Source organism: Nelumbo lutea, chromosome 5 (assembly GCF_056320005.1).
Source record: "Nelumbo lutea isolate HS-2025 chromosome 5, American lotus-T2T, whole genome shotgun sequence".
Lineage (NCBI taxonomy): Eukaryota > Viridiplantae > Streptophyta > Magnoliopsida > Proteales > Nelumbonaceae > Nelumbo > Nelumbo lutea.
This window is the reverse complement of record NC_142688.1, coordinates 38238205-38262151: the sequence shown is the minus strand read 5'-3', so window position 1 is coordinate 38262151 and position 23947 is coordinate 38238205. Positions and strand designations below refer to the sequence as shown.

The 23947-nt window shown below is 38.5% G+C and overlaps 1 protein-coding gene across 8 annotated transcripts; it reads left to right on the top strand.

Annotated features, from left to right (window-relative positions):
* The first annotated feature begins 2887 nt into the window (after positions 1-2887).
* Positions 2888-17380, top strand: TBL14 (TRICHOME BIREFRINGENCE-LIKE 14). 8 transcript variants are annotated; one of them, XR_016098607.1, is made up of 8 exons: positions 2888-3170; positions 3548-3673; positions 7124-7434; positions 9934-10125; positions 10777-10972; positions 11131-12392; positions 13284-13394; positions 16355-17380. XR_016098607.1 is itself a non-coding variant. In XM_088942391.1 (6 exons), the coding sequence occupies exons 3-6, from the start codon at positions 7287-7289 to the stop codon at positions 11957-11959; spliced, it is 1365 nt and encodes a 454-aa protein (XP_088798517.1). In that variant the 5' UTR covers positions 2888-3170; positions 3548-3673; positions 7124-7286; the 3' UTR covers positions 11960-12452. The 8 variants fall into 8 exon arrangements, 1 of the variants encoding a protein (XP_088798517.1); XR_016098608.1 differs by having other exon boundaries at positions 16330-17380; XR_016098609.1 differs by having other exon boundaries at positions 2892-3170; positions 7146-7434.
* The last annotated feature ends 6567 nt before the right edge of the window (positions 17381-23947 follow it).

Here is a 23947-nt window from a genome sequence, read left to right as displayed (position 1 = left end):
ACCCTTGGCCCAAAACCAGAGTAATCCGAACTAGCCAACCTTGTAACAGCTCGGGATATACCTCGCCGAATTGACCAACCTTGTAACAGCTCGGGATATACTTCGCCGAATTGACCGACCTTGTAACAGCTCGGGATATACCTCGCCGAACTGGCTGACCTTGTAACAGCTCGGGATATACCTCACCAAACAGTCCAACCCTATAGATACCTCCGAACTCAAGACTTCGCCTCGCTCACCACTCCGCATCACCTTCTGGGCACCAAAACCAAACAAGTCGTACCATGCCTGACACTAAGGAAGTCCATGCCTGAGGGCACCACACCTGACTGACTTGGGATCTGACGCTTGGCGGCCACACTCTAAACGGTCACCTGCCACCTCCACTGACACCGCCTCATGAACCGAGCTGGCTTACAAGCCTCATTAACGCTTGGCAGCCACACTCTAAACGGCCACACTCTAAGTTAAGAGCTCTTAACTTGAGCCAAGCTCAAGCTCAAGGTTCTGGCTCAAATCGAGCTTGAGCCTTATAAATAGCCTCAAGACGACCTCTAGCCTAGTACTATTCGACTTGACTCAACTTGAATCCACCCCTACTTTAAGTTGATTTTAAAAAGTTTTTTCTAAATAATTAAAACACATAAAAATAGTATTGATATTTTAAACCTTGATTCCACCTTTCTACTAATAAATAACAAACCATCAGTTTTAGCATGGGAAGTGTCATGACATTTAAAATAAAAAATTAAAAGGTCAAAAATAAATTAAAGTTTGAGATGATAAACTGTTAGGATCCATAAGATGGGTGGCCGAACCTTGCTAGATGCTTGGGCAAATTTTCAAAAATTTCCTATTCCTTTAGGGAATCGAATTCCCTATGTTTTGAAAAATTGCATTTTTCAAGATTGGTCTTGTACTGAACTAGACCATATTTGAAACCAATCAAAGAGGGAGATGTATACCTGATACGAATACCACAAATGCAAAACCCAAGGTGGAAGTTCATGCCCAAATCAGTCTTAAAACTAGCATCCACTAAAGATGGTGCAGTATATTCTTGAAGTCAGATTAGCAACATAGTTTTTAACAAAACTACAATCCAACTGCTTGGGTCGAACTAGGGAAGTTGAGCCTAATATCCCCTGAATTTTTCTTGCAAAAATAAGAGAAAAACTAATCTATATCAGTCCCAGTAGTTGAGGTCGAACTGTGAAAAAACTGGGAGACAAAAGGGTAAAAAGAAAACAAAAAACTGCAAAATTATGAAGATGTTTTGGACTGGTCCATCCCCTCCCCTTTTATAATCTCTTATAGAGCTATCTCATAGTCTAATTAAGAGATAATCCAAATCTAAATCAGATATGGATTCTAATTAGAGATATACTTTATCTTATTATAAGATTAGGTTTCCATATCTAGATCCAAACCTAGATTTGCCCCATGTTACATGACAACTTAATTAATCATATTAATTATGGGCCTTAGGCCCATCAACTATAAGGCTCACGACCCAAGGATGTTGCATGGCCAACTTAGGTCTAATTTGTATGGTGTGGGACCCCACAATGACCTCACATAAGTCCATTTGGGTTTAGCCTAGCTTCTGTGAAAAGGCTTGTCTAAATTCACTATTAAACACAATGAACCCCTGAGTACATCACTATGGGCTCAATATGGGTTCAACATTTACACTAAATTATCATTGAATTCAACCATCCTATAAAGACCCAAGGATAATAGACTTAACCTCTTGGCTTATAATGATCAAACACTATTCAACAGGGAATGACCTCTTTCTTGTTGCAAGGTATGGTGTCACACTCTTTGCTCGGATGAATTCCAATAATTAAAATATTTTGCAAACATTTTCAATAATATATACATATATATAACAAAACAAAACCTCAAATATAATTGAAATCCACTATTGACAACTTAGGTTTTCATCAGAGAAATTGTAAGTCCTATAATTCACTTTGTTCGACAAAGGGACCGATCTTATCACTATAATCATCCACTTAAGTAAATTCTCGAACTGCCCCAACATATCCAGGTTTTGACCCTCAATGGATCTCATTGATTGGCATATCAAAGACAACTCAATTCAATATCTAGTGTAATAATCAAGTCTAGGAGTTATGTATAATTTTACAGTTTTACCCATTAATCTCCAATGTCTACGACATAATTAGAAAATGGTCAAGGTTTAGTGTTTAAACTAAACACACATTGCATGTACTTTGGGTCTAACCCTAATAGTTGAGACAAATTGCCCCAACTTCTTTGACAGCCTTAGTAGGATAAACTCCCAAAATTTATCTAATGGTTAAGAACATCCTAAACTAATATGAGTCTCATAAGTATCAAATTTAAAGAGTAATTTTATAGAAACATACCAATATCAATATAAAACAATAATGTACTTTTATTCATTTACAATAAATATATTTATACATCAATCAAATTTGAGCTAAGAACATAAACTATGAGTCTCATAAGACATTTTAAGAAAATAACTAATATTATTTTAATTTTCTCTAACATCTATATTCCCTTGGAGTTCAGAATCTCCTCCCAACAAATACACTCCAACAAGTTACCAACTTGATCTTATGTCATAAATCTTGCTATGAAAATGGGCCACCATAAAAGTGAGACCCGCCATAAATGATATATACGGTGTTAGGGTGTTTCAAGCCGTAGAAATATCAAACATAGTATTACTATTATATAATATAGGGATATATTCCCAATGCATGGGATAGTGTGTTGTGGATAAGCGTGGCGAGAGTTCTTCTGTAGAGGAGATCCGGAGTCAGAAGTTTTATGTTCAATGGGGTATTAGCAAATACATAAACGGGAGGGAAGTATTAGCACTTGATGAAAATGCTGGGGACGTATGAGTAATTTACCCTATTTTCGGATGTTTGGCTCGACAAAAAATGAGAGGATGGCGGGAGAGACGGAAGGACGGGATTTCGAGAGACCGTTGTAAAGAAAGACATTGAAGCCTCCATCCACTCCACAGCCTTCGAAAAAGTGAGACCCCATTTCCCTGAGAAAAATTTCCCACAGAGGTCGAAAATTTTCCGGGAGACTGTTGTAAGGAAGAAATTCAAGCATCCACCGCCTTTGACATTGACGATTTTGACGTCCGGCGATCAAAGGTGAGACTACATGTTCTTTAGCATCGCGAGCATTTTCTTAATTTTGGATATTTTTTTTTTGGGTTGTTTAGAAGAATCCCTGAAGATCCCTATTTCTAAGCTTGCCGACCAGAGAGGCTTGTCGGTGAGTATTTATTTATTTATTTTTTGAGTGATTTGGTTCCCATGGCCGGCGATTACCGGCGAGATATATGATGAAAACCTCTCAGATCTATCGGCGAGTGTTCTTAACAGATCATAACTCAGATCTGTGGAGTTAGGTGATGAGACGGAGATCTGTCTCTCTCTCTCCATTTCATTCCACTGGTTACGCATAGCATTCCTCGTTTGAGATATTATTTATATATTTACTTTTATTTTTTGGTATAAATGAACAGGGAATAGACAACGGATTACAACTTAGAGCTTGCCTCTTCGCTTTAAAAACTGTTCAGCTTCGTCATTTGCCTTTGTCTTCCTAGTTGCTGGTTATCTTCCTCTTCACCGGTGACTACTGCTACCGTGTGAGTTTTTTTTTTTTTTTTTTTTTTTCATTTTATTTCAATTTGAATTTTTTCCTCGTTTGACTCCTTTTATGTGTTTCAAATCATGGTTATGATGTTAGGATTAAGGTTTTAGTGAGGTTTAACCGAAGATTTCGTGTTGTTAAATAAAATTTGGATTATGATTTTATATTGCATTCATAGTTGCATGCCTTTATTTCATTGTTGTGTTATGCCTTGATTCATGGCATGGGGTTCATTTATTTGGGTAGAGCTAAGTTGAGACAACAAACAAGAGTGAGTCTCTCTCTCTCTCTCGTTCTCATCCTTTTTGAAATGAAGTTTCGTATGCAGGGCCAATGAGGACGAATGGGGTTTATTTGGCAAGGCATGTTGTTACGTGGGTTATGGGATGAAAACTTTATCTTGTCAGTTGTGGTGAGATTCTGTATTTTGTTTTTTGATATTTGTGTTAAATTTCAGCTCTGTTATTCTTGGAAGAAGGGGAACTTGTTTCATTCGAAAGGACATGGTAGAAAAAATTATTTGTCTGGGATTTCATTGTTACTGAGAGTAATGGATAATTTTTATTTGATAAATCTTGGGATCAAGGTTGGTTTCGGGTTTAGGGATTCTGTTCTGCTTGAACAAGGGTTTGTTTCATATAAACCTTCTTTTTTATTAATCTGTTGTATTCCTGGTAAATGGTGGAGCAATTTGGGTGCACATGGATTTGGAGATGTTGGAGTTTTGTTCTGATCAAGTGGATTCTATTCGTGTAATGGAACCTGGAGCTCAGGGTGCCTTTGTGGTAGAAGGATACTGAGATTGGAAAAAGTGAGGTCTGGATCTGTCAATGAAGAGAATAAAGACCGCAACCCTAACCTATATTATCAAGAGTATTAAATTATTGAGGTTTGAGAGTTCTAGAGTATAAAGACTCTGTTCTGAAGTTCTAAGTCAGCTAATATAAGAGCAAATGTTTCGTGATACATAACCTAGGTATTGCACAACTGTTTTCCTCACCAAGGTGGAAGCTCTCTTTCTGTATTACAGTCTTTTGATGATTTCAATATTGATCAAAGTTTTGTGAAGTCCATTCTTTTATGTGAATTATAACCTTACACTTAATTTCTGCTACATACTCACATACTAGATTTAAATGCTTATTGTTGTCCAACAAGCTAATCTTCTAATTGCATAGTAGCTTGTTATGGCCTATGGGGATCAAATCTTTTCATAGGCTTCTGAACATTCTGTCATTGGAGCATTATTTTGTATGTTAAAGTGGTGGAATAGTTGCAGATTAGTTATTGAATGGTTTAAAAGGTCTTGCTTTTGAATGTTATTTTCTAAATATTACAAGAATAAAATGCAAGGCTGTCCACAAATCTTAAATTGAAGTCTAAGACTAAGCATCTTTTTATAGAGCACTCTTAATTGAATGAATTCTATAAGGCTGCTAGTGACTTGTGGGGGGTAGTCTGGTAGGTCTAACTTTCTTTACCCACCAGCCAAACGATAACCCAATATTGAATGCTTTTATAGTGCATGCTCAATCACACAGCAACCTTTTGAAGAAAACTACATTTAGTCTAACTTTTTTCCCCGAAGATGCTTGTCATTCTTTTTTTGTTTACACATTTGGTTTAACTTATAATGTTTACACATTATAGGTTTTGGATTCTGCTTGCATTCTTTTCTTTGACTTGTGGTAGATGAGGTGCAGTGCCAAATGGATCCATGTATTTGAACTTAGGATGATTTCATATTTGTAGCATGCAGCCATGTGACATGAAGAATTATTTTTTCTTTTCTTGTCTTTAAATTTTCAAGATATTTCTGAAGGCCATACATACACTGGTAGAGGTAATCTGCAACACAATGTGGGGTATAGACTTGTTTGAACAAGGGACCTAAGGAACTAAACATGTCTTTAATATTTCTTAAATATCTAGCTAATGAAATAAAAGGCTTTATTTTCTATTCAGTTGAATTTTGCCAATTTCTATATTTTTGATTTTTGGAGGTAGCCTAGTGGTTTATGGTGTTGTGAAATTTAGTGTGGATATTTTTGCATAATGGGCTTTGTTTCAGGATAGATTGGCATGAATTCAAGGTTGTTTATGATGCCTTTCACATTCTTTGAGGATACAAAGTTGTCAATGTTGGCTTAGAATTATATACATTTTTCTTAAAGAAGAGATACAGTTATACATTTTTTTTTTTCAAATTAATAACATTTCTTCTTACCTTGGTTGGGACATAACCTTTGGGTCCATCACTTGTTTTTTAAGCTTGAAGCTCTTTTTTATTGAGATGTGTAGGCTAAACATCACAAAACAGCATATTCAAGTGTTTATAATTTCAACATGACTAAGCTGGTATATTTTAGGTATTTTCTATTTGACTTCTAGGAAAATCCAGGTAAGGATTATACAATGTATGTTTGGAATGAGATTTTGAGCTGATTGAATATACATTGATGTAAAAGATTGTTGCTTGACTTGCCAAGCCACTACAACACATATAAAATCTGCTATTTACTTGGACCAGTCCCGATGGATAAGGTGAGCTATGTAGCCCAAGCAGATGGATAAGGTTAAAATGATAACATGAAAAATGAAACTTCTGCTTTATAACTAAAGATTAAGGGGAAAATAGTGCTGTCAATGGGTTAGGTCTGGTTTGGGTCAGGGTAGACCTGGTCCCGATCAGATATATAAATGAGCAGAATCAGTTCCAAACCAGACCCAATAGTTTCTGTAATAACAGACCAAGAACCGGCCCAATTATTAATTGGGGCTATCAGGTCTGGCCTGATTAGACCTGATAATAATTGGCAGGTATATTTTTAACCTGCAATTTGATGGCGAACCTACAAAGTTGTTAAACTGACACATTTGGACTCTTCATTATTAGTATTTACATTCCAATCAGTTATGTCTTCTTTCCCTATTGATTGAGTGAGGTCCATCAAACATCATCAGGTGGTGAAAAACAGTTGGGAGTAGTCTGTGGTGTGTACTCCTCACTATCTTAACGAAATTAGTGATCACCTTACATTGCTGGCCACTTGGATCTGATGGATTCCTAGGGAGTTAAAATGTTAAATTCCTTGGCTGATGAACTAGCTAAATCAGGGATTGAGAGGACTTTGCCTGAGTATTTTTATGTTTTAGTTGTGGGTGGGACTGTTTAGTTTTGTGTGTTCCTGTACATCCTCTCTTGTACTCTTTTTTTGCCACATGTGATCAATACAAATACTTTAGTTACCTTTATCCCCCACCCCTAACCACCCAAAAAAATATAGTTTTCATCTTCACATTTGTGAACTAATCTAATATATGCTCTCTTTTGAGACCAACCAAACAGTTTTTCACCAAATTATTTGCATAATTTGATGTCATTTCATGATTGGATTTATACTTCTCAACACTGAATTTATATCTTTTTCTTCTCTATGTACAGCTGATGCTGTCAACTTTTGCAGTTTGACAGAAAAAGGATGGGTTCGTGGTGAATATTGCCCTCAGGGAGAAAGTTCAAAGATTTTAATGTCCAAGACAGCATTTGTATATCCTTAACCAAAGATTTGAACAGGGTTCTGTGTATTTTGTGCTGTATTATTCAGATGAAAGGAGGAAACATTTACAGATTGAGGGGAAAACTACTCTCTCTTACTCTCACAGTCCTCATTTTCACAACTATCCTTCTTTGGGCATGGGAAAGAACCCCACTTACATTGCTCACAGTGCAGGAACAGTTTGAGATGCCTTCAGGTTTGTTTCACAGCTCATACTTGCCAGTTTTTTTTTTTTTTTAGGAACATGGTTATTTTCATTATTTAGGCATTATTTTCCATTTTACTGGTCAGGTTATCAGGAGTATACTTGAGTATAAGATGCAAGGTAATGAACTGAACTGAGAAAATGAGACAATTTGAGAAAATAACAAGCAATTTTCTCCAAAGGATTAAACCATTGAAGAAATATGAGGGGATGTTCTATTCAAGTTGAATAATTTTCTTTTTTGGTCAGCATGCATTTAAGGTCAACATTCAAACCAAAGCCAATCATATTCCCTTTCAGTTGCTGAAATGGAGCAAGAAGCAAACCGTAATCTGGGTAGTGATTGATGTAGATGTTCTTTTCTCTAGTCATCTTGATAGAACCACTTCCTGGTGTGATGAATTGAGGTTTGAAAGCAAGGTTCAAAGTATCGTTATGTATCGGCCCGTATCAGCTGATACGTATTGTTCTGGGACCCTTCTGATACGCCCCTACAGTGGGTGTATTGGGGGTCTGACCGGTTCAGGGGATGGAGGGGTCCTAGACTGGCTCCCCTGAACCAGTTTTGAAAAAAAAAAGTAAAAAAACAAGTATCGAAATGCCCGATACACCCCTACTGGCATATCGGGCGTATCAATATTTTGAACCTTGTTTGAAAGTTGTAGAGAGACTGGGCCAAATGGGCCCTAGCCCATTAGTGTCTTTCTAATTAGTTCTTTCTTGTTATGTTTTTTTATTGGGCCTTTTCTTTATGGGCCTTTAGCTCTTGTTTATGTTTTCTAAGTATAGTGCTGATGTGGACGCTTACTCAAGGGCAATTTTGTAAATTATGTACAAGTTTATTAAAAGGATTAGTGGGAGAAATAGGAGATTATCGAACTACTCCTTTTTTCTCCAATCTTCCTTCTTCTTCTTGCTGTCTTTTTCTTCCTTAATTTCTTTTGCTTTATTCTAAAATATTCTACTAATTTTATTGGTTTGAATCACATCTAAAGTTAACCTATAAACATTGGTCATTTGTAGGTTCAGGTTTTGGAGATGCAAACCAGATAGGAAAATAGGGTCTCTTGGTACAAGGAAGTACTTAAGTACCCTTCCATCTGTTCCTAAGGAGAGCATGCAAATTCACCTATCAGGACCAATATACTTTCTTCCGTAGAAGAGGAAACTTAGTTTTAAGAGGCAGTTGTTGATTCAATGTCTGCAACCTTTTTAAATGGACAAGTTGTTCCATAAGACCCCTTGGATGACAAGGTGACTAGAAGACTTGCAAGTACAGTGGTTAAATTTCAGAAGTTTCGTCATCAAGAAAAAGATCTTTAGACAGAATTGGGGGGAGAAAAAGGTTTAACCATTAGCTCCTGCTTGGTAACATGTACTATTCAAGAATAAAAAGAAGATATTTAAAAAAGTTTAGCATAAAATATGAACTGAATGATCCTGTAAACAAAAGGAGGAAAGAAGAAGAATGCAGGATATGTTAGAAATAGACCTGTTTATGATATGGGCTTTGGGCTTGGCCCATGAACATTTTACACTGCTTTGTGCTCAGGCTTCATGCTGGACCCATTGGCAGAAGTTAAGCCCAACCCTGGCCCATGAACAGGTCTAATTAGGATTTGACAAGTATTAGATTCTTTCCGTGGTTTTGAAATTGGATGCCTCATTTTAATGGGCTAGCTTTTATTTTGTGGATTTTGGCTTTTGCTGGGTATCTTTTGAGTGTGATGTCTGTTATGGTTGTCTAATCTATGCTATATGGTATCTTGTTGTGTTATTACATTTCATCTTTAATGTGGGATTCTTGTTTGGGTTGACAGTTGATTCCCATCTTGGTTTTTTGGGAAGTTTGTATTTCTTGTCTATCATTTGATGCTTGGAAGGGGTTTTTTAGGTGATGTCTTGATTTCCTCAGATGAATTCTGTGGTAGGGTCAAGGGTGCAAATTCTTTGTAGGTAATTCTCAGAGTGTCTTCAGGGATTTTTCTTTGTAAATTTCTAATTTCCTTTTTTTTCCTCTTCCTAAATAAAATTTGTTGATGCAGCAAAGGGAAAAAGATTAATGATAAATATAGGAAAAGAATAGGTTAATCTGCAAAAAGCTACTTACCAACTAATTAATCATTTCCATTTCTTGTCTTTCTGTTTAGCTTAGTCTTAAAGATTACAGAAATTTCAAACTAGTATGCATTTTGAACTTCTTTAATGTATGGATCTCTTAATTTGCCTCCCCATTTTTCTCAACAATTACTATATGATTCCAACATGTTGACAATTATTAACACCTCTGGCATATGCCTCAGGGCATTTTGGGGGCACCTTGCCTAGAGGCGTGCCTCCAGGGATACACCTCCCACACCTTTTAAAACACTAGTTGACATGTTAGTGTCTGAGTTAAAAGTTCCTTCAAGATCTATACCATAGTTTTGTTTTGTTTTGGCTTTTGGTTTTTCACTTCTGAAACAATGATTCTAATTGCTGCTCCTGCAGATCCCTTGCTGTCTATTAAGACAACAGAGGAGATAGTGGAGGAACTTCCTGATGCACAGACAGCAGGGGAAACAGGAAGTGGACAAAAAGAACAAGGTTTTGCTGAGGCACCAATGTCTTCCAAGATTGCCAGCTCTTCCAAGGAGAGAGAAAACAAATGGGGTTTGAAAATAGTTGACACAGAGAAGAGAGGTAGAGTCTCCTGTTCAATGATTTAAAAATTGCTTCTTTTGTATATCCGTATTTTGTGTCTTGTAAGTTATGAGCAATTGGCACAGGTAAGATATAATTTAGTGTGAAAAATCTAGATTTTGGAGTTATTATCAAATGAATATGTTCTTGTCACTCATCCTAGGCCAGGTCCATCTAATAAGCATGACAGTGCTGGACTGCTAGTTATTTGGGCATGATTTAAGTTTGTCTGAAAAACTTAGTGCCTTCTTGGGTGGGCTGATCTGAACATTCACCTAAGCTGGTTCAGCTGTCTTGAGTCACTCCAAATAAGCTATCTAAAGAGGTTAAGTGGACAGCCCAAAAAATGATTGACTAGCAGCCAATTTGGGCTCTCCGGATTTTTCACCAAAAATAGCTTAAATGCTGTCTGTGTAGGACCCACTTTGGAAAGCCACAAGCTGCTGTACTTCAGCCTTCCCAAATAGATACTTAAAACAATATGCATTCAAAATCTGGACTGCACTTGTTACAATTTAGGGGACTTGGTCCAAAGTGTATTTGGTTATCAGAAATCCTAGTTATTTAGACATCTAGATCTCTCTCTCTCTTTCTCTTTCTCTCTCATGTAACTTGATTAATTCTTAGAGCTTAAGTTTTTCACTATTGCAGTTTGCAACTATGCCAAGGGTAGATGGGTCTCTGACAGCAAGCGGCCACTGTATTCTGGGTTTGGATGTAAGCAGTGGTTGTCTGAAATGTGGGCCTGTAGACTTACCCAGCGCACAGATTTTTCCTATGAAGGATTTAGATGGCAGCCTGAAAATTGTGAGATGCCAGAATTTGAAGGATCAACATTCTTGAGAAGGTAGATACCTCCGTTGTTCTGCTTGCATGACAATTTGCTTGGGTTCTAACCCAGGAAGAGCTGTTAAGCCTCCTCTCTCTCTCTCCCCCCCCCCCCGTTACAGTATCAGGATTTTATGATGATGTCTAGTGCTCTAATGGTGATCATGGTGAATCCAGGATGCGGGACAAGGCTATTGCTTTTATAGGAGATTCATTAGGAAGGCAGCAATTCCAATCTCTTATGTGTATGGTTACAAGTGGTAAAGACGCACCGGAAGTTGAAGATGTTGGTGGAGAGTATGGTCTTTTCAAAGCACCAGGTTCTATTCGTCCTGATGGATGGGCTTATAAGTTCCCAAGCACAAATACCACCATATTGTATTACTGGTCTGCAAGCCTTTGTGACTTGGAACCCGTGAACATCACAGATCCAGCTACAGATTATGCCATGCACCTTGATAGACCTCCTGCTTTCATGCGCAGGAACCTTCACAGATTTGATGTCTTGGTTCTGAATACTGGACATCACTGGAACAGAGGGAAACTTCAGGCAAACCGGTGGGTGATGTATGTGGATGGTATGCCCAATAAAGATAGAAAACGTGCACAGGTTGGTAATGCGAAGAATTTCACTATATATAGTGTTGTCAAATGGCTAGATACACAGCTTCCCCAGTATCCAAAGTTGAGAGCTTTTTTCAGGACCATCTCACCAAGGCATTTCTCTAATGGGGATTGGAATACTGGGGGTAGATGTGATAATACCACTCCATTGGCTGGAGGAAGTGAAGTTTCACAAGATGAATCTAGTGATCCTGTCGTGGATGGTGCTGTAAAGGGTACAAGGGTCAAGATTTTGGATATAACTGCCATTTCTCAGCTGAGAGATGAGGCCCATATATCCCGCTACAGCATTAAAGCCACAGAGGGTGTTAACGATTGCCTGCATTGGTGCCTACCTGGCATTCCTGACACCTGGAATGAACTCCTTTATGCACAAATATAAGCTCATCTCATAGGTTGCTTAATTGGTTAATGGGGCATCTTTTCTATGCTTGCAAACAAGATATCTTCAAGGGAGTACTCTGACTGAAGGACTTCATTTTCATTCCTTCTAGGTTCTAACTTGTCGTTTTCTGCTATATCCTTGGATGCAACTTGCATCTCATGCCAATTGCTGGACAGAATGCACTTTCTGTAGTGCTATCTGACGCCCATTTTAGCAAGTAGTATTCTTGGAACATAAGTTTTGACTTCTTGGAGGTGGTATGCCTGACATTGCATGAATTGGGGAATAACATGGAGGTATTGGAAATGGGATCTGCAGATCGTATGAAGTACACTGATTTTTGCCTGCTAGTTTATGTAGCACGTTATCATCATTGAAGTACCGATGAAGGATAATTTGTGGCTTTTCATGCAGTGCAGGTGCTGTACATGTAAGTTCCCTAAATTTACTGTTCTTAATTCATTCAAAAATATCAGTACTTTCTTGAGTACCATTCTTTTAGAAGTACTTCGTGCATACATATAAATATATGTCTGTCCTGCAAGGCTGCAAATCAATTGTAGCACCACTTATCATGTATTACTTATGAAATGATGGCTCCTTATCAGAAAAAAAAAGAGAAAAGAAGAAAAGTAGATACATGAACCAATTGACAGAAAAGAAGAAAAGAAAAGAGAAGCATCCGAACTTGTGTGGCCTGCATTAGTTGGGCTTCATACTATATCAAGGACTACGGCCTTATAGCAGAACATGACACAGCCCGGAGAAAGTCGACATGGGTTGGCTCCAGAAATTATGTTTTGCTATTCCACTCTATCAAGGGCTACCTCCTTGGTTATAGTATCATTAGAACTATGTTATGGCCTTCCCCAATCTTTTCTATAACCATCAGCGAACTGATGCAGTAAATGCTCTAAACCTCTGGCTACACATAGGAAACGCTTGATAACCAGTGAAGTGGCTGAAAGTTTAGTTCTTTGTTTTTTAGTGAATAAGTTCTTTTGGAGGTTGCTTTTTCCTTAATGGCTGAAGCTGAAGTTTAAGTTGGAAGAATATTATACACATGAATGTTTTATTGTTCATAATTTTATCTACTAAAAGACAAAGTAATAAGTTGTTCAACTCAACAATTCCAGCCGTTAACAAACAGCCCCTTCTCTATTGTCCCCATTTTCTTTCATATGTTGGGGATTTTGTTAGATTCTCATGATTACAATCATTTTTAATCTTGCCACTGATCCATCTCAGTTGGGGAAAATTGGAGACTATATGCAAATGTTAAAATCGATATTGATATTAAATTTTTTTTTTCGCATCACAGGTGAGGGAGACCAAAGGGATCCATATGATCAATCATCTCTCATGTAGGCCTGTCAAATTCACTTACTGAACCTCTGCCACATGCAAAATACAGAGGTGTCATATATAGGAGGTAATAGCTTTTCTTAAAAAAAAAAGTTTTACTGATGCCCTACTAGTTCAGTTGGTCACTCGGCATCCCTCTGAATAGGCAACCTGTGGAAAGGGAGTTCGGATGGGTCCCGACAGAGTGCATCCCACCGGGAGTCTAGATCTGCTGACCACAACACATTGCTGGTGACACTCATCCAGTTGTACATCAGGAACCTTGATGATTAATAACCAATATTTCCAATGTGTGGCTGGGTGAACACGGCCAGCAATGTGTTGTGGTCAGCAGATCTGAACTCTCCCACAGGTGCCCCACAGCCTATCTTCCTTGTGTATTGAACATCTCCTGTTCTTGTCAAGGGGGAGATGTTCCTGATGCAAGAGGGGGATGGATTGTGGGGCACGCTGTGTGGGTCCCATCATGTCTGGCGGAAAGGCAGGTTTTCAATATAGTCAGCGTGTCTGCAATCTGCATGTGTACCCTACCACCACTAACCTGCTATTCCCACTAATCGGGTCTAACATAAATCATGTTGATGGTACGAATTTAGATCTGCTCCTAACAAATGCTCCCAATATTGTCCCAACTAATCATTACAGTCAGCACATCAAGAATCTCCCCATGAATGATAAGGGAGATGTTCGTATCACCTGCTAATAAAATACGTTCCAACACCCTTTCAACATCATTTCACACCACACATCTCATACATAATAAATCTTATTTTTGTGATCAATCCAGTCTCAAGGTGAGATGTGCGGTGCCAGATATATTGATAGGTTGTTGGAATGTGTTTTCTTGGCAAGAGAGATCCCAATTCGATGTTCGAGTTCCCATTGTGCAGCTTCAGTTGGGACAATTTTAGTCTAACACTGCTCGGATGATCCTGGTTCTTTGTGCTAGCTCTTGAACATGTAGAGTGGGCTGTTCTAATGTTTTTCAGCTAAATCGGTACGACTAGTCAGCAGGTTGTGCGGCTCACATGCAAATTAAAAAAAAAAAAAACAACAATTAGCATGAAAAATAAAGGTCAATTTAGCTCAAATCAAATTGACGAGGAGCCAAGTTGAATGGAGTCGATGGACTCGTGTCCTTTGCCCCGGCATATTTACTAACATGGAATCTTTGCCACGTAAACTCAAGACTTTTGTACAAGTTGTAATTTGTAGACATTCAAATTCCACGAAGTGATTTAGGTGCTTTTCGCCAGAATGACAACCACCAATAAAAAAATAATTAATTTTCTAATACGACTGGGCTAGGCCGGGCTTGGGCCTAATGCTTTATATAGAGTTCAAATCTGCGCCCCTCCGCCTCTCGCCCCACAAATGCCCCACACACGGAGCGTCCAACACCTCTCTATTCGTATGTGGTCAGCATTCCCATGTGCGGGGCTAACGGGATGGCCGTTAACTTATCCCGTTAGTTCCAAAACCCTCGTTTCTACATTCTCCCCTCCACCCGAGCTTGGATCCAATTTCATTCAATGACCAGTTACTCTCCAACACTTATATTTTGTTTTGCTATTTTGTTTTTTCATTTCAAATCAAAGAAATTCCTGTTCTTTTCTCATTTCAAATCAGAGAAACCACTGGCGATCATTATGGCATGTCAGTGTTGATCTTTTGTTTGTCGTCACAACAAGTCTGCTTTGCTTTATTATTTTCTCTATGTTTTGGTTCTGATGTTGATTATGGGATTTTTTGGTTCACGTATTGGAGATGTATATTGTGATCGTCACTCTATTGCCGTGGAATTTGTTTTAAACCTCCTCATTTAGGTTTTATTCTGTATTCGTGTCTTTTGTTTGAATTTAGTGGATGAAACTTGGAAGAGTAGTTTGGCAAGAAACACAGAAGAAGGAAATTGAGGTTTTATTTTTCTCCTTTTCTTTCTGTTCTTTTATTCCAATTCGAAGGATGAGTTGGGATTTAACTTTTTTCATTGAATGAAATCCTTCTCTTATTGCTTTCACTCTATTATTGTTGCTTACAGTGTGTTGTATCGTTGGTGTCAAAGAAAAAAGTCCTGTTGCTGGCAAGGTTCAAAGTATTGACACGTATCGGCCCATATCGGCTGATATGTATCATTCCGGGACCCCTCCAATACACCCCTACAATGGGTGTATTGGGGGTCTGACCGGTTCAGGGTGTGGTGGAGGCCTAAACTGGCTCCCCTGAACCAGTTGCGAAAAAAATAAAAAATAAGTATCACCCGATACACCGGTATTGATATTTTGAACCTTGATTGCTGGTGGTTTCTCTGGTTTGAAATAAAAAAAAAACAAAATATCAGAAAAAAAAGAAAAAAAAAAGAAAATGTGTGAAATAGTGATGATATGAGAGATGGAGAGTACTTGTGACAGCGAAATGGCTGGATTGCCGGTGGTCACTGTAGATGGTTGGTGGTTTCTCTAATTTAAAATGAGAAAACAAAATATCAGAGAATAGGGGTTTCTCTGATTTGAAATGGAAAACAAAATAGCGAAACAAAACATGAGTGTTGAAGAATACCTGGTCAAGGTGAATTGGCTGGAGGGATCAGTTGAGGGGGTCAGGGGATGACTAGTTTAAGCACAAGATGGATCTATTAAGAGGGCGGGAATGTAGAAATGAGGGTTTTGAGTTAGTTTTGGGGCTAACGGGACAAGCTAATGGCCGTCCTATTAGCCCCGCACACAGAAATGCTCACTGCGTGCAAATAGACAGGTGGTGGACGCTCAATGTGTGGGGTGTTTGTGGGGCGAGAGGCAATAGGGCACAGATTTGAATTCTTTTGTATATTGTTTGTGCTTAATTATTTATATTATATTATTTTTTAGGACAAATTTCTTAAATTAGCCTTATAGTTTAGCTAATTGAGTATGTCTTAAATCAACCCTACTATTTGATAGTAGTTATCATCATTAAATTGTAATGAAAATGATAAAATGTCCCTTTTACCCTTATGTTAAAAGAGAAAAACTGGGTGGCAATGAACAGAGATGACGTAGAGAGAGAGAAGAGGGGAAGAGAAGGTTGGACGAAACCTTTTAGGTCCCATAGACCACAGATCTGAGATCTCAAATCCAGTACGAACTCGGACTCCATGCGTGTCAACAATTGATTCTGGCGGACTCGGGTTCCATGCTCCTCCGGCGCCAACAATCGACTCTGGCGGTTAGATCTAGTACGAACTCAGTCTCATGCCGTTTCCTTCACTTCCCACACAATGGGTTCTCTCAAGCTTGACTTCGATCACCAATACCAGAACGACATTGAGAATTACATCATAATGACAAGAACAATGAAAGGGAAATTGCAGAAAGCCTCAAAAGAGACAACTTCAAAAGCAAGGAATTCGCCACCGAGATTATTGAAGCCAAGAGCTGTTTTGACCTGATCAACGCAAAGATCACTTGTGCATTACCTTGATCACTACCTTTGATGGTGCATTTCAGCCATGATCACAACCAAAAACAAATATGAAGCTGGTGGCTCCATCTCTCGCGAGAAAGTCAAAGAAACCGTCGATCTCTTCGGTGGCTCCATCTGTTGCGGTTTATTATTGCAGATCTGATAGCCATGTGAGCAATCTCATCGGGGTTTGGATCTGTCAGCAAAGAGTAGATCTGATGGTCATGTGAGAAAATCCTTGAGTTCCTCCAATATACGTTTCGACGCCATGAGAACCTCAGAGGAATCTGCATTCCATACCGTACTTCTGCATCCCATAGTATACTTCTGCATCCCACTAGTACATCCTTGGCATTGGGGGCAAGATGAGCCATGAGAGCAGCGGCAATACTCGCATTGTTTTCTTCAATGAAACTGAAACTGATGGTGGGGTTAAATAAGAAGCAGAGTAATGATACCCACGAAAACCTCTTCAATTCCTCACTTTCTGGCTTTTTCAGAAAAAAAAGCTGAGAAGCAAAAGAGATGCAAAAAGATTCTTTTTTCGTTTCTCCTTGTATCTGAATATGCTCTTTTGAATCTGCTCTTCTTCTTCTTCTTTAAACTTCAAAATGCTACAAGAAAGACCCAGATCTGATAGCCATGAATCTATGAGAAGATGACGATGACAGTGCAGATACGAGCGGTGATTCTTACCTGGCCTACGGAAGAGGGACGAAGTATGGGGTTGCACATAATTCTTCGAACCCGGTGGTAATTACTAAAATATGCCTAGGCTAGGTTTAAAGTTAATTTTTAAGATATCCTTAAAATTTTCCAAAATTCCTTAAAATCTTTAGGATCTTGTAATTCACTTTTTAAAATATCCTCAAATTCCTATAATCTAATTTTTAAAATAATCTAAATTCCCATAATCCTATTTCCAAAATATCTCCTAATGTATTTTTAATTGGTTGCTGGTGAGGAAAATTGGGAAATTCTCTTGATAGTGAGGAGGTACCTAACCCTAAACCCCTACAATGTTGCCATTTCTAATAACCCCAATAAAATGCGTCACTGGGGATGAGAAAAAAAATTGAAAAATCGATCGAAACAGAATCGAAAAATCGGTTAACTGAACTGGTCGGTTTGATTTCGGTTTGATATTCTTAAAAAACAAAAAATTTTGGTTCGGTTTCGATTAACCTTGTACAAAAACCAGTAGTTAATCGAACCAATCGGTATATCCATACAACAGTATATTGTATAATGTATATATATATATATATATATATATATATATATATATATATATATATATTTTTTTTTTTTTAATTGAGTAAACCTTACTTGGCACGCGTCTGATGTCTGTCACTCTATTCACCGGCCTTTTCAAGGCTGTTTGAACTTTAATCCAATAGCATGTAGGCAACGGTCTTCAAGGATCTTTAATCAAAATTCGAAAGCCCTTTTAATTTAAAGTGTCCACCTAGCGCCTTTTTAGTTTTCCCCCTTTCCTAATTTCCCACTTTTGACTTTCCCCTTTTTGGAAACCTAAACCAATAAAGGTAATAGGCATTAGTCACTAACCCTTGGCTTTCTCACTCTCTCAATTTCTCTTGTCTCTTGACTCTCTTCGTCTTCCCTAATCCCCAGTTTTTCCTCTAGTGCCGGTTGTCTTTCGATCGATGGCCTCCTAAGTCTCACTTAGTGGCCAATTTTCCTCTTGCTTTGGTGCTTCCTTGTACCTCTTTCTCTCTCTATCGCTTGTCATCTCTGTCTCCACTGCGCCAACCATCAAGCAGAGAATTATGCGGCCACGCAGCAACACCGGTCACCACCTGACTAACAAGCACCAAGCTAGCTTAGTTGCCTCAACTCCGCTAGGACCACCACCTCCCAGGCTCAGTCTCTGTCTCCCTCATCTCTCATCTCTCTTTTTTTTCTTAATTTTGAGTGCAAAAAAAAAAAAACACAAAAAATCGAATTGCGGTTAACCAACCCACCACCGATTAATCGGTTACATAGGTTCGGTTTTGGTTTAGATTAAAAAAACTGATCAAGTTGGTTCAGTTCAAAAAAAAACCCCACGGTTTGATTAATCGAACTGTGAGCACCCCTATAACATACCAACGTTTGAAATAAATGATCAGTTTTTCGATTTTCGAGGTTTAAAACCCCATTCACAGTTCGTAATGCCTTGCCATCATATATATTAACATTAATATTAAGGGAGAATGATGGTTCAACCTAGGGTCAGAATTTTTAAGCCCAAAGTACCGTTGGGGTAGATGGCCATGCATGAGGTTTAAAACCTCGAAAATGGGGTAGATGGCCATCATAATGGATATGATGGCTAGACATTGTGAATGGGGCTTTAAACCTCAAAAATGGGAAAACTCATGATTATATTATAAATGACCCGACATATGGCCCATGCATGCTTGCGAATTTAAATTCGAACCGTCTTTCATGAAAAGTTCAATGGACACAAACTCTTGTTGGGAAAATGCAAACACAGTGGGAATACAAAAGAATTGAATTATAAGAGTTTTAAGGATTGTCTACTGAGTGATAGTGTATGTGCTCATGGGTCCATGCACGAGTTATAAACATATTAACTCTAAGTCCAATCCTCTCAAGAGACCAAATCCTGTGGACTCTTCTAGATAATGTTCTTAACTAGGAGAACCCTTCTCCTCATCTAGGATAAACTCTCATAGATAACTCTCATCTAACCTGGATAATGTAAAACTCTTCTATTCTTATCTCTTGTAATCCTAATGTAAATTGAACACTTTATAAATAGAATGGCTCTCGACTCTACTAAAGCAAGGTTAGTTGATTTATTTTATTACTTTCTCTCTATTATTCTTTGTTATCCTCTTTTATTGTTATTATTGTTATTTTTCTTGTTGCTTTAACTTGGTATCAGAGCCAATCTTGACCGAAATCGAAACACACGACATCATTCCAACACTCTCCGACTATGGTCATACATCAACGACCTCCCTTTAATTCAAAATGTCACTCATTATTTACCTATCAAACTTGGTAGTGACAACTACCTATTATGGCGTGCCCAGTTCCTTCATATTCTGTGACATTACCATCTCATGGATTTTGTTGAAGGGAAGAAAAAGCCTCTGCCTAAAGTTATTCCAGATCCAGATGGTACGAGAACGATCATCAACCCAGAATTTGAAAAGTGGACAGACATAGACCAACTTGTGTTGAGCTGGTTGATCTCCTCTTATAGAAGGTGTTATGGCTCAAGTGGTAGGCTTGTCAATAGCAGTTGATGTATGGATTTCACTTGCTCATAGTTACTCTACCCATTCTCGATCTAGAATTCTGCAGCTGCGACAACAAATGCAAAGTCTCAAAAAGGGGTCACTTTCTATTTCTGCTTATATTCAGCATGCTCAGTCCATTGTTGATAGCCTATAAATAGTTGCTGAATCAGTTCTCAAATTAGAACTTGTTCTCTACAATCTTGCTGGACTAGGGAGTGAGTACGAATTTGTAGTTACTACACTCACCAACCTACCTGCTGCAACTGATCTTGGCATTGTGGACATTATGGGAGCTCTCCTTAATCATGAGAGTTGTCTTGAAGAATAGTTCCACGTCTCAAATCCTTGGAATGCCGACCTTGCCAATATTACTTCCAAGAACAAAGGTAACCCTTAAAAACCTCTACAACAATTTTCTCGGCATTCAACAATAATAGAGGCAGAGGACAAGGTCATGGATCTCCCTACTACAATCATCAATCTTTTTCAAATCAATCTCAACAATTTTTTTGGAGGTCGTGGAGGTAAGAGCAACATAATTTGTCAAATTTGTAATAAAGTTGGACATAGTGCTCTTCAATGTCATCGTGCAAAATATGCTTTTGGTTTTGTTAATGATAACACATAAGTACCTCTTAATATCATAACTCTTATAGTGAAAATAATTTCGACCCCGAAATATTGGGTTAGATCAAGTTAAGGTCGGAAACGGTCAAGGTTTACACATTCAACATACTGGATCATCCTTATGTTGTTTAATCAACATGCTTTTTCTTTGAAAGATATCTACCATGCTCCTTCTATCTACAAAAATTTATTATTTGTTAGTCGATTTACAAAGGACAATGATTTATTTTTTGAGTTTCACCATGATTGTTATATGAAGAATTATCCGGGGAGAATCCTACTTCGAGGGGTCAGTAGAGACGACTTATATAGCTTTCCTTCTTTAGTCACCATAAAACTGGAACGTCTCATTAGGAAATGCACGCCTATCCACAGATGGCACCCTCAACTTGATCATGAAGCTTTGTGCATTGTATGACAAGTTGTTTTAGAATTTGGTCTTCCTTTTGATAGGTTTACAACTAGTCAGTCAATTTGTGAGTCATGTCAAATGAGTAAGAGTCATAGGATGTCTTTACATTCTTCCAGTTCTAAGTCCAAACGTTCTTTAGATTTAAATTTTTCTGATGTATGGGGACCAACTCCCGTTAAGTCAAATGATGGATAATCGTATTATGTTAATTTTATGGATGATTTTTCAAAACTTTCTTGGATATATCCTATGGCTTGAAAGTTAGATGTATTTGATTTATTTCTTAAGTTTAAGAGGCATGTTGAAGTTCTCTTTGATACTAAGATCAAAGCTTTTCAATCTGATTGGGATGGCGAATATTGTCACTTATCCAAGTATCTCAACTTTCAAGGAATCACTCATTGACTTACCTGCCTCCACACTCATGAACATAATAGGTCTATTAAATGGAAGCACCATCACATTATTGAATCGCCTTATCTTTACTGGCCACCTCAAAACTCCCCTTCTCCTTCTAGGCTGATGCGGTTGAAACTGCGGTTTTTCTAATCAATTGGTTGCCTATTGCGATTCTTAATGGTATGTCCTCTTATGAGAAGCTCTTTCATACTAGTCCTGATTATTCCATGCTTCACTGGTTTGGATGCGTTTTATATCATTTCTTGTAGTCGTACAACAAGAATAAGTTCATGTTTCTATCTCTCTGATGTATCTTTATTGGTTACAGTAGCTCTCATAAAGGATATATGTGTCTTCATGTTCCCACAGGGCATACGTTCATTGCTCACCATGTTGTGTTAGATGAGAGACTTTTCTAGGAATTGACAGTCCTGCATCCAGCCCTACCACTATTTCTTTTGGTGTGTACATCTCTGCACTAACCTCACGGCATCCAGAATCTGTACCAACCCCACAACATCACTCCTCTGCTGATCCTCCCATAGTAAGCTCCCGTAGTTCTAGAATAGACCCCTTCACCTTCATCAACTAGTTCTATTCCTGATACATCACCTACATTTAATCGGCCACCATAGTGTTGAAGTATTTAGGAGTTGTTGGATCACACCGAACCTGTGTTACCACCTGTACGCTCTCACTCTATGCATACTAGATCTATGGACGATACTTTTCCGTGCTCTCATTCAGCCACAAGGTACCACCGCATACCCTATTCTCTTACTCTTCTCTCTAATGAAGAATGGGAACCAAAATCCTTTTCCCAAGCAACTAAATAATGGTGTACGACAATGCAAAAAGAATATTGGGCGTTAATAAATAATAACACTTGGCAGTTAGTTCCGTACGATCCATCCATGAACATTGTCGGAACTAAATGGATCTACAAGAAAGCTGATGGTTCCATTGATTGTTACAAATCCCAACTAGTTGCTCAAGGTTTTCATCAAGTCTCGGGTCTTGATTAATTTGACATTCATCCGGGTTGTCAAACCGGTCACTGTTCATACGATTCTATCTCTTGCAAACTCTCACAACTGGTCGGTGCACCAGTTAGACATTAACAATGCCTTTCTACATGGTTAAGTCGATGAGGATATTTATGTTCATCAACCCAAAGGCTTTGTTGATTCAGCCTATCCCACTCATGCCTGCAAACTGCATAAGGCACTCTATGGGTTTAAACAAGCACACTAGGCTTGTTATTCTCGTTTGGGTTTAGTCCTTAAACAAATGAGTTTTCGGAACTCCATAATTGATCCATCTCTATTTGGTTTCAACTCTAGTAACACCATGATGATGCTACTTGTTTATGTTGATGATATCATCCTTATCGGGAATTCCTCCACTGCTATTATCGGATTTCTCCAATCCTTATCTACGGTGTTTCCTTTGAAGGAATTAAGCCCTGTACACCATTTTTTGGGCATTAAAGTATAGTGGCCTACTTCTCTTTCAGCAATGATACATCTTGGAGTTATTGCATGGCACCAACTTAGAAGGAGCTAAACCGGCCTCTTCGCCCATGGCTACTTCTATTCGGCTTTCTAAAGACTCTAAGACACCATTACCTAATCCAACTAAGTATTGAAGTATAGTCGGAGCTCTCCAGTATGTCACCATCTCTCAGGTAGACATTTCCTTTGTTTTTAATAACATGTGCCAATTCCTCCACTCTCCAACTGATGAACACTGGGCAGTAGTGAAGAGGATCCTCGGATATCTCAAAGCAACTCTCTCTCATGGGCTCCTCTTTCAGCCTTCTTCATCCCACCAATTAGTCACTTACATTGATGTTGACTGGGCTAGTTGTTTGGATGACCGACGATCGACTGGAGGCTATGCTATTCACCTTGGCTCAAAGCTCATTGCTTGGAGTTTTAAGAAACAACAAACAATAGCTTGCTCCAGCACCGAGTCCGAGTTTTGAGCCCTTGCAAATGCTGTCACAAGACTCTTATGGATTCAGTCTCTACTCAAGCATGTTGGCTACTCTACTCCCTCCCTAGTCATTTGGTGTGACAATATGGGAGCCACACATTTGGCAACCAATCCTATTTTTCATGCCCACACCAAACATGTTGAAGTTGACTTCAATTTTCTTCGTGATCTCACCATTTAGAAGAAGCTTCACATTCGGTACATATCTACTGCAGATTAGATAGTTGATGTCTTCACCAAGCCACTCTCATCTTCAAGATTTGCTCATCTCAAGTCCAATCTTCACATCATCCCGTTCAGCTTACAGGGGGATGATAGCGTACATGCTTATGGGCCCATGCATGAATTCTGAACGGATTTACCATAAGCCTAATCCTCTCAAGAGACCAAATCCTATGGACTCTCCCAGATAACATTCTTATCTAGGAGAACCCTTCTCCTCATCTAGGATAAACTCTCTCCTAGATA

Excerpts from the sequence above, each read along its gene's own strand:
- TBL14 (XM_088942391.1), top strand. The coding sequence starts at position 7,287 with ATGAAAGGAGGAAACATTTACAGATTGAGGGGAAAACTACTCTCTCTT. Across the intron at positions 7,435-9,933 it reads ACAGTTTGAGATGCCTTCAG|ATCCCTTGCTGTCTATTAAG; the intron begins GTTTGTTTCACA and ends CTGCTCCTGCAG. Across the intron at positions 10,973-11,130 it reads GGATCAACATTCTTGAGAAG|GATGCGGGACAAGGCTATTG; the intron begins GTAGATACCTCC and ends TGGTGAATCCAG.